At 40.2% G+C, this 18,085-nt stretch overlaps 1 protein-coding gene across 1 annotated transcript in view; it reads right to left on the bottom strand.

The window, feature by feature from the left end:
• Positions 1-18,085, bottom strand: part of SYNE1 (spectrin repeat containing nuclear envelope protein 1) — a 356,826-nt gene that overhangs the window by 173,231 nt on the left and 165,510 nt on the right. The window contains exons 60-68 of the mRNA XM_063124531.1: positions 16,514-16,678; positions 13,456-13,628; positions 12,533-12,686; positions 11,175-11,318; positions 10,670-10,834; positions 8,946-9,263; positions 7,525-7,680; positions 5,353-5,523; positions 1,020-1,346 (exon numbers count right to left, since the gene is read on the bottom strand). Coding sequence (XP_062980601.1) covers positions 1,020-1,346; positions 5,353-5,523; positions 7,525-7,680; positions 8,946-9,263; positions 10,670-10,834; positions 11,175-11,318; positions 12,533-12,686; positions 13,456-13,628; positions 16,514-16,678 — 1,773 coding nt within the window. The remainder of the gene's footprint in view (positions 1-1,019; positions 1,347-5,352; positions 5,524-7,524; positions 7,681-8,945; positions 9,264-10,669; positions 10,835-11,174; positions 11,319-12,532; positions 12,687-13,455; positions 13,629-16,513; positions 16,679-18,085) is intronic.

The raw sequence follows: 18,085 nt of genomic DNA, 5'->3' as shown, positions 1-18,085 counted from the left end.
ACAATGATTATCTTTGTGGAGAATCCAATGGGGTGCTTCCACCCCAGCCAATTCTCTTCCACTCCACAAATTGCATTGTACAGGCAGCCCCCAATGCTAGTGAAATGGCAATTTAGTGCTTCTGGGACAGCCCAAAACAATACTCATTTATGGAAGGAGGCAGGTTGGCAGAGCTCACATAAGGGAATTCCGCTGACCTGCCTCTTCCCCCAAAATGAGTGTTTCCATTAGTTTCAGGACGTCCTCGAGGAAGCAGCAAAACTCCCTTGTATAACCAGTGGGTCCTGCTTGCACAATACAATCAGTTGGACCCACCACTTGAGCAACGGAATCAGGAATGCAGAAAAGAATTGGCAGGGGCATAAGCGCCCCATTGGATACTGCCCTTTTCTTTGACAATAATGCTGTTATTCTTCTAGTATCTTTAAAAGTAAAGAAAGCATTCAGCAGTTCATATATGTGCTGTGAAATGTTTAATTTTATATGATAAGGTAAAAAAAAAAGCAAACAAAGCAAATCGGAGAATATTTGGCTATTCACCACCTCTTAAGAAAAGGACCTAGGAAATTATTCTCATTCACAATCTGAACATTAATCAGAAAGAAAAGAGCTCACTGAATTTTGTTGTAAATGGTAAAAGGTCTTAAATCAGGATGATGCAACTTGTAACCCCCAACCTGAGTATAGATAAGCAGCCATTTGTCATATGGACTCAATAAACTTCCTGTCTGCTTGACCAGACCTACAATAATGACCTGTCAAACATCTGCTAGGAAACATTGCATGACTGTTGCTGTGTTCAGCTTTGGGGAGAAGGTGTCAAAACTTGTGCAAGCCCACCTTTATAATTGTATATAAATTCTTAGATGGGGTTTAAGATTAAGCAAACAGGTATAAGTGTGCATACATGCCATTTAGGGTTTCAAAGTAGATGTTTCAGAACCCTGTGTAAAAGATTTTATTGTACGTTTTCTTGGCGAATAATTAACTAATATTATAGTACATGATAATCTCTTTACCTTATATTTCGATAACTGTGCCTTTTTCTCATATAATTCCATTTTGGGATCCACTGTATTGTGCAGTATGATCTGATACTCTGAAAGCCACTGAGTCTGTATTTTGTACTTATCTAAGAATTCTTTGGTTAAGTGGAGACACTTCTCTAAGGTTGTGTGCTCTTTCCTGATAGAGCAGGTTGTGTCATCAAGTTGCTCCACACAATCACTAATCTCTTTTTTTAATTGTTCAGCTTCATTTCCCTTCATAAACTTAATAGCTCTCTCTCCTTTCTCACGGGCAGATTTCAGCAAACTGTGACCAACATCCATGTCACTCATGAGGTCCTGTGAACAGAAAATGTGGGCAGTAATATTTTTTATTAATTGTTGCAAAAGGCCCAGGGAGCTTTGGCTATGGGGTGGTATAGAAATGAAATGAATGAATAAATAAATAATATACAGTCTGAATGGGTTCAGATAGTCTGCATTCAGCTATATTTCTACTGCTAGAAACTTTGGTTCTTTGGCTTATTAATGCAAGATATCAACAAGCCTTTTAGCTATATATTAAGCCCTTTCACCCCTCTCTAGTTAACCATATTTCCACATGAACCAGGAAATTATGGATACCAACTTCAGAATAAGACAGGATATTAAAACAACGTTTAAAGTTTAACAGCCAGGCTTATTTCCAAGTTGGTAACCATAATTTTTGAGTTCAGATGAAATGGAATGCTATGGTTAATAAGAGGTTTCTGGCTGGATGGTTCACAGAGTAAAGGGAGGACTGATGGGGCTGTGTGTGCAGGCAAAAAGCTTGCTCATATCTCAGTTTATTAAACTGATATGATTATCCACTAAAAAATGAGATTGAAGATTCATATGAAATTCGCACCAGCTGAATTCTCCCCCAGAATTGGGTGCTGCAAATTACATGGTTTTATTTCTGCAGGAGAAATTATAATGTCAACCAGCTGCCATTTTCTCACTTTTTCTTAGAGGTTGTCAATATATGGCCCAACACATACACACATGGATTAAATTACAGAACAAAGAGGAATCTTGGTAACATTACACAGGATTTAATCCAGGAGAGACCAACTTGTGGCCCTCCAGATATTTTGATTTACAATTCTTATTGTTCCTCAGCACTGGCTATGGGGGTTAGGGCTGATGGGAGTTTTGGATCCAGACATCCAGAGGGCCACAAGTTGCCCACCCCTGATTTAGTCAGTGCACATATCAACACTTGCACCGACTGAACTAATGCATATTTGTGCTGGTTGGATAACCTGTAAAAAGAAGTGGGGAAAGATGCAACCTTGTAAACTGTAATTCCAAAATTAATTTTAGAAATTCTTCAGATTAAACAAGAAACCACAGCGGAAGACCTTTTGCTGCTCAAAGTGATCTCCAATTCTCCCTCCCCATCTGCTAAGGTCAACAATTTAAAAGTCCTGCTGCACCGTTCTGACACCAGTTCCTGCTTTCGCCTATCTTCCCCACTGACGGCGCCATCTGAAGCAGGTCACTTCACCCTGCTGCGTTACAGAACTCAGAGAGCAGAATGCGGGGCAGAGCAACTACATGGATCAATAACTGAATGTAAATCTACTGATCCTGAAATGTTATCCAGCCCACATTACCTTTTCCTGTCTTAACTTTCACAAGCATATCAAGAAAATGTATTCTAAGAACCTCAAATTATATAAAGATGCTGTTGCTAAAAAAAATTCACTGTCTTTACAGTGGCTTTCAAATTGCGTTCTAATAATCTTGGAGTTTTTCAGAAGTTTTTCTGGGCTTATCCATAAATGCAGAAATGAAAGACAGTTTGAAAGCCATTCCAAAACCCTCTCTGTAATGCATAGCTGCAGTAAAGCATTGGCTTCAAGGACAAACAGACATGGCCAATGCACATCTTCAAATTCCTTGATGTTTACAGAGTTGTGCAAAATGTGCAAAATAACAGATGACAAAGAAAAGGCTGAAGTGCTCAATTCCTACTTTGCCTCAGTCTTCTCCCAAAAGTGGGTCTATGACCCCCCTGGAAAAAGTGAAGCAGAAGTTGAGGGGGCAGGATTACAGTTTGAGATTGATAAACAAATGGTCAAAGAACACTGAATTTCCCTGAATGAGTTCAAATCTCCAGGGCCCGATGAACTGCATCCTAGAGTAATGAAGGAGCTAGCGGAAGAACTCTCAGAACCTTTGTCTATTATCTTTGCAAAATCATGGAAGACGGGTGAGGTGCCGGACGACTGGAGGAGGGCTAACATTGTCCCTATCTTCAAAAAGGGCAAAAAGGAGGACCCTGGGAACTACAGACCAGTCAGTCTGACATCCATCCCTGGGAAAATTCTGGAGCACATTATAAAGAAGTCAATCTGTAAAACACCTTGATATCAATGCAGTGATCACTAGAAGCCAACATGGATTTGTCAAGAACAAGTCCTATCAGACAAATTTGATTTCATTTTTTGATAAGGTAACCTCCCTTGTGGACTGTGGGAACGCTGTGGACGTCATATATCTTGACTTCAGCAAAGCTCTTGACAAAGTACCACATGACATTCTGATTAACAAACTAGCTAAAAGTGGGCTAGATGGAACAACTATTAGGTGGATTCACAGTTGGCTACAGAATCGGACTCAAAGAGTACTTATCAATGGAACCTTCTCAAACTGGGGAGAGGCAACGAGTGGGGTACCGCAGGGCTCAGTCCTGGGCCCAGTGCTCTTCAACATTTTTATTAATGATTTGGACGAGGAGGTGCAGGGAACGCTGATCAAATTTGCAGATGACACAAAATTGGGTGGGATAGCTAATACCCTGGAAGACAGAAACAAACTTCAAAGTGATCTTGATAGGCTGGAGTGCTGGGCTGAAAACAACAGAATGAAATTTAATAGGGATAAATGCCAAGTTCTACATTTAGGAAATAGAAACCAAAAGCACAGTTACAAGATGGGGGATACGGTTCAGCAATACTACAAACGAGAAGGATCTTGGAATTGTTGTAGATCGCAAGCTGAATATGAGCCAACAGTGCGATATGGCTGCAAGAAAGGCCAATGCTATTTTGGGCTGCATTAATAGAAGTATAGCTTCCAAATCACGTGAGGTACTGGTTCCTCTCTATTCAGCCCTGGTTAGGCCTCATCCAGAGTACTGCGTCCAGTTCTGGGCTCCACAATTCAAGAAGGACGCAGACAAGCTGGAGCGTGTTCAGAGGAGGGCAACCAGGATGATCAGGGGTCTGGAAACAAAGCCCTATGAAGAGAGACTGAAAGAACTGGGCATGTTTAGCCTGGAGAAGAGAAGATTGAGGGGAGACATGATAGCACTCTTCAAATACTTAAAAGGCTGTCACACAGAGGAGGGCCAGGATCTCTTCTCGATCCTCCCAGAGTGCAGGACACGGAATAATGGGCTCAAGTTAAAGGAAGCCAGATTCCAGCTGGACATCAGGAAAAACTTCCTGACTGTTCGAGCAGTGCGACAATGGAATCAGTTACCTAGGGAGGTTGTGGGCTCTCCCACACTAGAGGCATTCAAGAGGCAGCTGGACAACCATCTGTCGGGGATGCTTTAGGGTGGATTCCTGCATTGAGCAGGGGGTTGGACTCGATGGCCTTGTAGGCCCCTTCCAACTCTGCTATTCTATGATTCTATGATTCTATGATGCACAGTGTGGAGAATGTCGATAGGGAGACATTTTTCTCACTCTCTCAAAATACTGGAACCCAGGGTCATCCCATGAAGCTGTTTGGTGGGAAATTCAGGACAGATAAAGAGAAGTATTTCTTCGCACGTTGCATAGTTAAATTATGGAATTCATTACCACAAGATGTATAGAGGGCCACCAATTTGGATGGCTTTAATAGAGGGCTGGATAAATTCCTGAAGGAGAAGGCTATGTGCTACCTCCAGTAGCGGAGGCAGTAAGCCTATGTACACCAGTTACTGGGGAACATGGGTGGGAGGCTGCTGTTGCACCCATGTCCTCCTTGTGGGTTCCAGTTCAAAAGCTGTTTGGCCACTGTGTGAACAGAATGCTGGACAAGATGGACCCTTGATCTCATCCAGCACAGCTCTTCTTATATTCCTATGAGATGTCTCAGCAGATGCACAAACGCTCTCCTTAGTAGACAAATCAAAGTAGAAGTGATTTTCTAAGAAAAGGAAATTTTGAAGCCACTGCTAAAAAGTGTTCTAAATCATTTAAGATGTTTCATTTATTATTTACAACATTAATTTTAGGGGTGTTGGTGTTGGTTATGCCTACATAGATATACACTGATATATATTTTAATTACCCACATAGATATACAGTGATAAATGCTATACCTCAAGTTTCTGCATTTTTTTCTCCATTGCTGCTTTATCTACTACATTAGACTTTGCCACCATACTTTTGAATTTCCTGAGAGTAGCTCCAAACCATTCTTTGTAAGCACTGAAAGCCAGTTCAGATTCCTCCATACTTCGAATTTCTTCTTCAAGGAATTTTATTTGCTCCTGCAAGCAAATGGATATAGGAGTGAGACTGGGTATTGATAGCATTTCTTGGTATCTCCATCTTAAATGTACAAAACACTATATATAAAACATAGATCAGGGTGAGGTATACTTACTTCAAGCATCTGTGGAAGGTCATGAAAAGTACAACCTGTGCCTACATAAAACAGCACTTTCTTTTTTTGTTTTGATTCTGTGGACAATTTCATTTGCATGTTATATGCCTGAAGGGAGCTCCATACAAGACTAGTGGGGCCATTTTGAAGAGGGAAACCCTATGCATGTTGAGTTCTACATGCATAGGCTTCCATGCCTGCTGGAACCAGAATCACTTCATGTCCCAGCTTTCGTAGAAGCCAATGCAGAGAGTGAATGAATGAAATCTTTATTACTAAAAGCGATAAGCCATCACAATTGATATAATTAGAAAGTTAGAATACAAGTAAGAAGATGAGCACAACGACAATAGTGAGTTTAAAATAAAATAAAATAAAAATAGTAAACAAAAATACAAGAATATAACATGGAGAATCACATTAGCGTCACTTAAGACCTATCCTATGGGGTACTTGACCAACATATATAAAGAAGGACAAAATTATATCTCCAGCTCCCCGTTACAATACTTATAAATGGATTTGATGCCTAGCTCTTAACTTACTTGCAGCCAAGGCAAATTTTGCAACCAAAGCAGTGATAAATACATTATTGCCAGCCAACAAGATACATATTTGCTCAAGGGGACGTTGGTTAGAAAGGGAATGAAGAATGTGATTGATATTTTTTTGTCTAGGGGATGTATATAAAGGGCATCACAACAGATAATGTTGAGTGTCCTCCACTTCCCTGACTCACTTCCCCTGACTCACAGATGCAGAGTCTTTGCTGCACAGGGATGTTATTAAATCTTCCTTTTAGGTAGGCGGAGGGCATACACTGAAAACGCAAAGCTGTGAATGCTTTTCTAAGTGGCGATGCAGATTATATATATAGGCTTCCTTTGCTCAGATGTGTACATTCAGAGAACTCTATCACAAAATTTGGAGAAGAAGGGAAACCAGAGAATGATTGCGTTCTAATGCATGTGTTAGCTTGGAAAGAGTGAATTAAGTTGGTTTGTATTAAAATGTGAATCAAACAAATTTTGCTGCCATCCCTACTAACTATAGGTAATTAATACATGTTACTATTTCATCCTGACAACCTATGCTGAATATGCTTTCAAATAGGAACCAATCCACATCCACTTTTCTCATTTTTAAAACCAAACTGCTTCATAACTGTTGGGAAAGAAACTGAATGAGACTACTCATAGATTTAATGGCTGAAACAAATTGAAAACAACATCATGTAATTGTATATATTCTACAGTTCATTGATATTAATCTATAGATATTGCAGGATTAGGAGCATGCCATTAAACATCATGGCGGCTTTTTAATTAAATGGATTAGAGTACTCATATAACCCATGATTATCCCAAGGACAGTGGTTTACTGGTAAATTTTGAAGTGCAGGCGCTCATCATGTCAGTCCTCATAGGCACCCTCCACAAGGAGTCTAGAAATGCTGGCAGCTGTGTTGACCCACATTAACATACCAATTCTAGTAGTTTTCATCTCTATGAGGAACATGCCTTTTATAACACTATTGGGTCTTAATTGCCCATTCAAGACCAGGCCATTATTATTATTATTATTATTATTATTATTATTATTATTATTACAACAGGGATAGCACTCAACTATATATTGTAGCTGAGAAAATTAGTTTTTCATCCCAGCTACTGAGGATTGCAGCTATGCTCAGAGGGGACAGTGAATTCTGAGGTGGGTGGCAGACAATGTCATCACCCCTGCTAATTAAAAAAAAAGTGTAAGTGCAATGCCCTTGAGAGTCCTGACTCCGCTACAGCACTGTGAACTATTTTGTGCTGATGAAAAAAAATCTACTCTTTTCCCATTAACATTGCATGATGTCTTAACAAAGTTAATTACTCACCAGTACGTGAAGAATAAGGGCTTGGTACCGAGAAGCAAGGTGGGTAGCTTGTCTTCCCATCCTACTAGAAGTATGACTCTCCTCGAGGATTTGCTGGGCCAATAGTCCAACTTCTTCAACTTCATCTTTATAGACTGTTAATTCCTCATGCCATTTCTGAGGCAAAGAAACATATTTTTATAACATGGTAGATATGGTTTAGGGACTTTTGAAATAAAAACAGAAGATTGAAAACATCTCTCCAGCTCAGTTCAGACAACACGTTAGTCAATGCAGTGTGAAAACTCCACTCAAAGGTTGAATTCCTAGGGAGTACTCCTCAAACAACATGTTCTAACTCCAGCGTTGTGCAACTGTGGGCTACTGTGGAGTTGAGTAAAATCTATCATTTATTTTATTTATTTAATTTATTTATTTAAAATATTTATATCCCGCCCTATATCACTAAGATCTCAGGGAGGCAAACAGATTAAAACATACAGTATAAAACAATAAATATACACAGTTAAAAACAAATTAAACCATGACTTTTGACAGTTCCTCCACCATCTTTCCTCCCCCGGTCTTCCTGATGGTATCCCGTCAGCCATTGCTTCAAAAACAAATCCGGGCGGCTCTCCTAAAATGACAGTCCTTCTTTTGCTGCTCTTGCCAGGGAACTCTATAGTCAGTGGGAAAAGTCAACTCAATGCAATGGAAAACTCCATGGAGCCCGCCTCACAACGGTTGTGCAAGAACTGTCCTCCGCACAGTGTGGATATTCTCCATGGAGTGTTTCCCCCACAAAAAAACCCTTCACCATTGTGTGGACTTTTCCCACTAGACAACACATTTCTCAACAGTGGTATAAAAACTCCACCGTGGAGTTCTAAAACCACTGTTGAGAAACGAGTTATCTGAACTGAGCCTCCCTCTCTGTTTATAACATAAACAATTTTGAATATAGAACATTTATACTATTGTCTTTCATTTAATGAAAAAAGAACCAGGAAGAAATGAAGCCTAATCCTAAAAAACAAGTCAAGTTAACGTTCCACAAATGGAGACATGCAATCATGGTTGGGCGTGTTTGTCTGTAATAACATATTTGTTGTAACCAATTATCCATTCACACACCAATGAAGTTTCAATAATACTTTCCAGACCAGTTTGTTTCTCCTATGTTAGCTCATTTTTGTTGCTATTTCTATAATGGTACACATAAGAAAGATATAAACATCACGTATTGCAGGAGTACTGGTGAGCTTTTACATTTATACATTTAGCTTAGGAATACAAAAAGTTGGCACAGGCTGAAAAGAATATCCAACTCTCTGATGTTACTTCTTAGTTGTCAGTGCCTAGGATAAATTAGTTGGCAAGGTCACTGATAGGATTTGTGTAAATAAGCCTACAATACATAGTAATTTTAAATAAATCACCTTCATTTGTTGAAGCTGCATCTCCTTTGTAGCCCTGTCAGACTGCCGACCAGTCCTGATATTAACTTTCTCCTCCAGAGTTTTGAGCCAGTCATCAGCCTTCAAAAATTTGTTCTCCATCAGCCTTAGTCTGCTTAAGGTAGTGTTTAATTGAGTCCTGACTTCAGCAAGCTTGTGTTGATAGATTGTCCAGTCTTGACGTACAGATTCTAGTACTCTATCTTCTAACTGGGGTATACCCCATGGGATTATTTCTTCTCTAACATGGAGTGCTGCATTAAGCAAAGCCTGTCCCTCAGCACAATGCACTTGTAATTCCTGAAAATGCAAAATTATTGGCATTACTCATTCACTCATTCTGTTTTGGAATACATTAGAAAGGTGAGGCCTCAGCTAGACCTAGCGGTCTAGTGCAACGGAGGGGTGAAGATCCCGTGATATTTTTATCCTGAGAACTCCCCCTCTGTTCACATGCGGCACACAACACCCTCAGAGGGAGAGGCATCGCGCCTCCAATTTTTTTTTTTAAAAAAAAGAGACTGGAGTGCCGTGACGCCCGGCCACACATTCCGTGGTGTCACGAGACCGCAGAAAAACCAGGCCTAAAGTGGAGGGCAAGATCCCAGGGCAAGGGAGGGATCATCCCTCCCTGTTCCCGGGATCCCCTGTGCATCATGTGGATGCACAGGGATGATCCCAGGGATCGCCCCAGGATAAAGCCCCATCTAGCTAAGGCCTGAGTGCTTTAAATCATCTGTTTCCAAACCCACTGCAGTTACCTGGTATATATTTGAAACTGGTTAAACTAATTTCAAAGTGCCCATAATCAATAATTTACACTGAAAAAGTATCCTATGCTCGTGTATAATATTCCCAACCAACACACAATATTCCATCTAAAATCAAACTCAGATAGCTGAGCACTTATTAATTTAGAAGCAAATTAGGGTATCCAAAACTAAGTAGCAATTTTTACATACTTAGAGGACTCTCAAGGTAAATACAAGTAAAAACATCTATAAATTAAAAAGAAAAAGGAAATTTTAACCCACTCTCCCAAACAGCCTGGTAAGGACCAGTGAGGCTACAAGATCTACAGGTTGTTTATATTGAAAAGGGAGGGAAGAAAAAATGGTCCTTTCCCCCTATTTCTCCCAAACCCCTCACTCCAGGTGGGAACAGGATTACAAAGCTCCTCTTCAAAGCTGGCTAGAGCCCTGAACAGCAGCATACTTCTTAGAGTTAGGGAACAAAACATAGAGGCGGAGTGTTGCATATGGCCCACAAGTCCTTAATTGCATCCCTGGGGTGCACTGATCTCACGGGTGCCACTCAACTCCTTTCCCCCCAAGAAAGGTTTCTTCACTCCATCCTTCAGATCACTCTTTCCAATAAGAAAATATCGATTTGTATCAGGATTGCTGGTGGAAGGCATGGAAAGAAAGTATTCCTCATCCTCCCCTAGAGATCCTCAGATTGCTCTCTCCTCACTTTTGTTAGCACCAAGGAAAAAGAGTTCTGTATCAAGATCATTGGTGTGTGTGTGCATATGTATATGTATGTGAGCTCTGAACCTTGGGCGAGCATCACATGTAAAAAGGTTGTGCACCTCAGCCTTAGAGTAGGGAGACACATTTCAGCTTTGTTTGCAGGACTGACTTGTTACTAATAGTTCTTAATAGGGCAAAGCTTACATATATATATATATTTAAAAAGCCCTCTACCTGGAGTTCTCGAAGTGTTGCTTCATGTCTCTCTGCATCACCTTCAAGATGTGATAAACAGTTGAGTTTCTCCTGTTCTTTTTCTAGCCATACTTCAAAGGCCTTCAGATTCCTTTGATATTCATGATGCAAATGAACCAATTCCTCAGCTTTAGTTATTGTTTCCTATTATTAGAAATATCTCATTAGTGTTGATGAGAAAAGGTTTTCCTGACCAAACGTGCAATGTCTGGATTTCATTTCTCTAACTCTTCAATGGTGTTTAAATGGAGGAGTGCTCTGGTTGCTTAGGGAAGATACATCTGAGAGACAAATATACTAAACACAGCATTGAATTTAGGAAAGTAAGTGCCACCTAAAATTATGCGGAAATTTAGATAAGATCAGCCAGACTATACACACACACCAAAATCCACAAGCGAATAAAAAAGCACATCTATCCACACCTTCTCTAAATAAGCCTACTCAAGGAGAAAGTTTGTAGCATTATTAAGAGATGCAGTACCATTATCTTTTCTTTGAGAAGTTGGTATCTCTCTCGGAGGTCCTGAAGTTCAAGCTGAGTTACATAATGTTCAGTCATGCTCATGCCTTTAACTTCAATTGTCTCTAGCAGTGTACTGTGACTAAATACTTCTTCCTTAAGTAACTGTAGAATACAAATAACAAGTTAACAACATGAGTAATGCAACAAGGCAGATTAGAACTGTATTTTACTTCATCTGAGGCTAGGGCTGAAGCATAGGAGTAGGGAGGGTGGGATGCACAACTTGTGCCCACCTTTATACATCTTCCTGTTTCGAAATAGTGCAAGTGCCTCTATGATTACACATTCTGAGAAGCTACAGTGGCTTCAGATAGGAAAAATATCATGTCTGAAGCAACCCTTAAGATCGCAACCATTGCATTATATATTCCAATTATGCAGTTGATTAAACAACATCAAGAAGCACAATTTTATATATATTATATACAAGTTAGAGCAACTAAGTTCTAATCTGAATATGCATATATAGCCAGTGTACACATAGGAGTCTGTCATTTCTCAAAAACATCTCCCCATCACTAGAACATAAGTTGTTTGATACAGTTTAGAAATAATTTGTATTTTGTCATGAGGGAACTATAGCTGAAAGAATGTAAAATTCCTGGTTTTGTGTGTGGATAGTGCTACAATTAGCGATGTGAAGGCTTGGAAAAATTTGGAAACAAATCAGTTTTTTCCAGTTTTTCCCTTTTTTTTCTGAAGCTAGTTTTTGGTTTTTTCCCCAACAAATTGAAAAAATTGAAAAAAGAAAAATGGATTATGGAATGCTTCATTTTAGCATGAATAAAATGTTTAAGACAAGGTGTTTATATATTTATTTCTCTAAATGACTTCTAAAAACTATGTACAGTATCAGATTATTACAATTTCTGTGCACCAAGGACAAGCAAGCCCTAGGTTGCAAATTTAGACTACAACTCTCAAATTCAAGAGCAAGATGCATTTCTGCTTCTAGGGGGCACTGCTACTGAAGCAGAGACTGAAACTGATAGTGATAGCTATAGTTCAGAAAATGAGTCTGATTAAATTTCATGCATATTCATTGAGTCTTGGTCCCCCCTTCTTCTCAGTTCTTTTTATGGGAATGGGGGCTTTATGCCTGTTTGACACCATGGAGGACTATTGGAGACATAAATAATTTTCTTTGTTACTAATGTTGACGAATTCTTCTTCTTCTTCTTCTTCTTCTTCTATTTTCCCAAAAATTTCCGGTTCCCCCCCCTCCAGGAAAACAATGGTTTTTTTCCATGGCTTCAAAATTTTTGGAAATTTTACATCTTTAGCTACAATTTTTCTAAAGTTGGACTTTCACAAACCTTAGATTTGCTAAGTGAAGCGTTTTTTTCTCTCAGTTCAGCACACTGCCTTTCTGAAGCATTCATGATTGATTCCACTTTGTCCATCCAACTAGTAAACAGTCGAACATCATCCTGATAACTTGTCCATTTGGACAGTGCTCCTTCCAGCTGGCTGAAATTTAAAAGAATACCCACACATTTAAATATTGTCAATTATTTCATATATTTCAATCATGTATATCCAAAAGAAGAACTAATAAGATGATGATATGCAGTTTTAGTCTTACATATGAAGATGTAAAATAACACAGGATGTGAAAAAATTGAAATATGATAGAAACTCATATGGAATTCTTGATTTGATTGAGGTTCTCATTCATCTTGTCTTCTTGAAAGGAAAAGATGCATTATGGAGTGATTACAGGATTCCTGTAATCTATTTGTACTAGTTCTATGGGAAACTAATATATAAAAGGCTATATTATGGTCCAGTGCTGTCAGCATTGATACTTGGTTGTATCCAATGCTTTCTGTTTGCCAGCAGAATGTAAAGTATCAGTGGAATGGATTCTTCCCCCCTTCCACTGCAGACATGATAGCAGGGCATGTGTTGGGGGAATTAGCATAGTTACCTTCGGCAGTGTGGCTTGTCGTGTTGTGCAAACCCAACCAGGGTGGCTTATTGTTATGGGTCACTAGTCACCCAGAACCCTACAACTGCCCTGGCTGGGTTCATATGACACAACAAGCTGTGCTACTGAGGGTAGTTATGCTAATCCCCCTATCATGCTACAGGCACACACATCAGAGGAAATAAGCCACTGTGGGTTATTTGCCCAGCTGCGATTGTGCAAACCAGGTCACTGTCTTATTGTTCCTTATTCTAAGGAAGTACAAGTGCATTTTATAAGTTCCTCTTCAACACCCATATCTCCTTTTACCTTTTACACTGAATGCAAGCCGACAAAAGGGAAGCCCAGGTGTCCTTAAGTGTTCTTAACTGTTGTTCAATGACAGGCACTCCTTCAAGTGATGTATTTTGCAAAACAGATTCTCCTCTTGTCAGCACCATTTTCATTTGTATTTCTTTATCTTGTTTTACTGAAAGCAGCCCCTGGAAAACAAACAGACCTTGTTTCCATCCCTATTGGGCTCCTGTACTACTCCTTTCACAAACAGAAAAAGAAATTACCAAGTTTACTTGCAGAATAAAGTGTTGTTGTACTGCCCACCACCACAGCTCAGCCACAAAAGTAGAAGTAGCAGCCTATTTTTACTACTAGAGAACATAATAAAGGGAGTGCCTGCTGGCTTAGAAGGGAGTCCTAGAACTTTTTGCAATCCTACGCATAGTGACAAAATACATGTTGCACACCAGTATATGTAACTGAAGCCAGATGGCCACTTTTCCCCTTGAAAAGCTGTGTCAGGAGCAGAGAAGCAGAGATGCATTTAATCCTTCCTCACCTGCTCTTTCCTCACTTCAAAATCACCCCACAAGAAGCTTCTCTCTCCTGTGGAACTTGAAATGTGTACATATTTGCACAGGTAGCATAGGTTAAAAAGACCATAGGAGGAAAAGCTACTGGGGATAGAGTTTGAAATGGAGTAATGGGTGATGAATAAAGGTTTATGTATCCCCCTTCTCTGCTCTTAATCTTCCTGAAGCAGCTTTTCAAAGGGGCAGGGGGAAGAGGGACTGTTGGGTTACAGATACATGTGTTTGAATATAATGTATAGTTTGCTCAACAGTTGGGACGTGTAGACGTCAATGGATCTGAAGAGGGCAGTCATATTAGCACCTGACAAAAATGCTTTGTTTTGTTTGCAGGAAGAATATTCTTATGACAATCCTGAAATAAAATAATTTTATTTGTTGTGATCCCTGATGCCTGGATCTATGACTACCTGGAAAGATGGTTGCTTTTCATTAGTGCAGTGCCAAACCCGCTCCTTATTTTCACAAAATTCTTCACTACCGACAGAAGATTTTTGTTTTTTTCTAGCTACTTTTGCAGGGAGAGGGACAAAGGCCCATTCTACACCTAAGGATTATCCCAGGAAAATGGAGAGATCATCCCTGCCTGCTCCCAGGATCTCCTGTGTGTCATTTGGATGCACAGGGATGATATCGGGACCATCCCCGGATAAATGGCTGGTGTAGACATGCCCAAAGTCAAAGACTGGGTTCAAGCAGGCATTCCAGGAAATGCTGCCAAGATGAAAGCCTGTATCTGAAGAACCCTGGACCTCTGCAAACACATGGGGGACATTTTGAAAGTAAAAAATAATGAAGACGCCCCAACCACCTCATTCACTTAATACAGTAAATGAAACAACAGCAATCACAAACTCCAATAAAGCATTTCTTTAAAGTTCTCCCCCTCCCCAGGCTCTTTCACAGGCCTTTTCATTTTGCCCCCACAAATAGATGAAAACACTCATCCCAAAATGTTCAACACAGCATTACTTTTTTTTAATAGAACTTATATTCTTTCAGCAATTATGTGAGGATACTAGGAGGATTTTCATATGGGGGGGAATCATGTTTCCTTGCCGTCACTCCACTTCCTGGGTCACTTCCATAATAGGGATGAGCAGAATCACACAGGGAAGAAAGGGGAGGAAAACAGTGACCATGTGGCCCATTCAGTTTAGTGAGACAGCACCCTCTAGTGGGCGTTTCATAGCACAGCTTCTACTGCACATGGCAGGAAATAACGACAAATATCACTATAGCACAGAAAAGTTGGGTTTTGGGGGTCTTATTTTGTGATCAGAAAAAGAGAAGAAGGAGCGGGAGGCACACAAGAGGACCACTGCATTATCAAAATGACTCCCAAACAACCGTGAGGATCAGTCACATGCTATAAAAAGTTCATCTGAAGAAGCTCTAGATTAAATCAGAACCCTGGAGAAAGCAGTGTATTCATAAATCCCAAAGTCTTGTAAACAAGGACTTTTTTACCTTCACAAATAAGTTAGCTTTAATCATTGTAAACCATACTTGAAAATGTTAATTATAAACAAAAAAATGCATTAAAAACATTAAATCTTTAAATGCGACATTTGTTTCTCACATTTATTTATTTATTTATTACATTTTTATACCGCCCAATAGCCGAAGCTCTCTGGGCGGTTCACAAAAATTAAAACTACAAAAAACATCCAACAGGTTAAAAACACAATTACGAAATACAGTATAAATGTAACACACATAGGATTCAATTTTTAAAACAAATTACATACAATTTTCTTGGTCCTGGCTTATGATTATAGAAACCCTGAATGATATTGATAACCAATACTCTACCAGGGTTTCTTTTGAATAATTATAAATTATCTTACCTAGTTCAGGGAGCAATCCTATGTCTCCTAGACAGTGTCTGGGGGTGGGGGACATAGGATTTTTCAGTTTTCTGGCTCTGACCTCACAGCAAGCACGCTGAACTTGAAGCCAGGAAACTATACCCCCTCTCCCGCTCCTCAAGCCAATGTGGAGTGAACAACAGCAGCTGCCTCTCCATGCTCATAAAACTGAGTGTGGAGAAGGCAAAAAGGTGGTTACCTGAGGACGGGGAAGAGAGGAGACCACAGAAGCTGCTTTAGATAGCTTCCTATGTGACATACTGTTTCCCCCCCTCCCACTTCGAAACTCCCTGGTTATACGCACAAAATGGAGTATCTAGCAACAAGGATCGCCTCCATCCTCTGTGCGCCCTGCACTGGATACTCATAAGTCCCCGACTTCGGGGGCTTACGAGTCCTCAGGGCGCAACCCATAGGATAGCGCTCTTAATTTATTTATGATAATATGCTTTCATCCCAAATGGTCACTGTTTCTATTATGAAATAACATAGATTGGAAACTTGACTGTGTCTTGAAAAGTGCATATATAAAATTATTTTCAACAATATTGCAAAAGCAAAATGAGATGAGAAGAACTATTTCACATGAAACATCTGAGTTAAGGGTTCTTTGTGCTCTCATTTACCTACCTCAAGCTTTGCCATTCTACTATCAAGGGCATTTTTGTCTGCTGTGGGATGGCAGTAAGACTCTAGCATCTCAATGGCATCTGCCATCCAGTCCTGAAGCTCTTTCAGACCATGAGAGAACTGTTGGTGCTCTGCTACAATTCTGTCCATTCTGGAGACCTTTTCCTTAAATTCATACAGATGTTAACATTACCAATCATTCAGATAATCTACCATTCCACTAGAGTTGAAAAAAATCAGAAAGGGAAATCTCAGAAGACTACATTCAGGATAAGTCAGGGGGAAGAAACTTAGAAAGATCAACTGGCCCAAATTTTCCTCCTTTGTTTTGGTATTCACTATTGATGCACACAATTAGTGTGTGCAAAGAACCAGTGTATGACATGTAGTCATAATGTATGGAGGAAATGCATATTTTTCCTGCTTGTTGCACTTAGAGTGAATATATATGGTGGGAAGTTATGGGACTCCATTGCATGTACATAACTTTTTAAAAGAAGGGTACTTATACTTTGCATGCATTATGGGGTACCTTTTATGTATGTGAAGTTGCTAATCATATAGCAAGTCGAGCCTTATCTCCATTGTTACATATTAGCTCTTATACCCATTTAATGGCAACCTGGTGACCCAAGCATAAGATCTCATGAATCACCATTTGGGAGTTCATGCTGTTACATGAACACTGTATATTTCTGTTGGGTGATGCCCTTCATTCATCTGCGAATTTAAAAGCCTGAAATGTTTCCTCCCCATAAAATTGCATGAAACAGAGAACTTTTTTGCCTGACCTGCCTTTAAAAACTTAATATAGCTCTTTTTCACTCTTTAGGACTGTTAGGTAGACCTGTTTCCATGGGCCTTACATATACCGCTGTTGAGTAAAATCACCAGTCCTTATATAAACCTAAGATATATGCCTTACTTCCACGCCCAGCGCAGCCTGGGCATGGGGAGACTATTGTGGGTGGGGTGGGAGACGAGGTGGGGAGGCATGCCATAGGCGGCCTCCCTGTGGCGCCACCGGAGAGGGGAGGGGAAATCCAAGCCCATATATTGGCTCTCACCCCTCCCCTCCTCCTCTTTGAAGTGTGGTTCCCTTCCTCCCTTCCTGTAGGCAGTGTGGGCTTGCTGGGCTGAGTAGGATTTTTTTGGCTCATAATCTTTCATTGGTTAGGAGTTTTTTTCTCCTACTTCACACTGTAAGACAGGCGGGGAGAAATAATTAGGTTGATTTGCAGTGTTAACAATTTGGTCACATTTGCTGACAGGCAGGTATGTGCGGGCATCTTGAGCGGGTTAGGGTTGGTGAGCATTCAGAGGCACTGTTGTGGTGCACAATAATGTCTGAGGGTCCCCAGCTGTGAGTCTTGCGGCCCAGGTGGCGGTGATAAGGGTTACCTTTGAGACCAACCTTCCTCACTCAGAGCCCCGCGGCAAAAGGGGGGGTGACACAGAAGGCCTCCCTACCCCAAAAGTGGAAGCCAGGGAGATGGCAAATGTTGAGGCACCACTCTCAGGCTGCGAATGTCTCGCCTGATAAAACAATGGCATAAAGCCCGATTAGAGAAG

The sequence above is a fragment of the Elgaria multicarinata genome, chromosome 4 (genome assembly GCF_023053635.1).
Source record: "Elgaria multicarinata webbii isolate HBS135686 ecotype San Diego chromosome 4, rElgMul1.1.pri, whole genome shotgun sequence".
NCBI lineage: Eukaryota > Metazoa > Chordata > Lepidosauria > Squamata > Anguidae > Elgaria > Elgaria multicarinata.
This window is presented reverse-complemented; position numbering and strand designations above follow the sequence as displayed.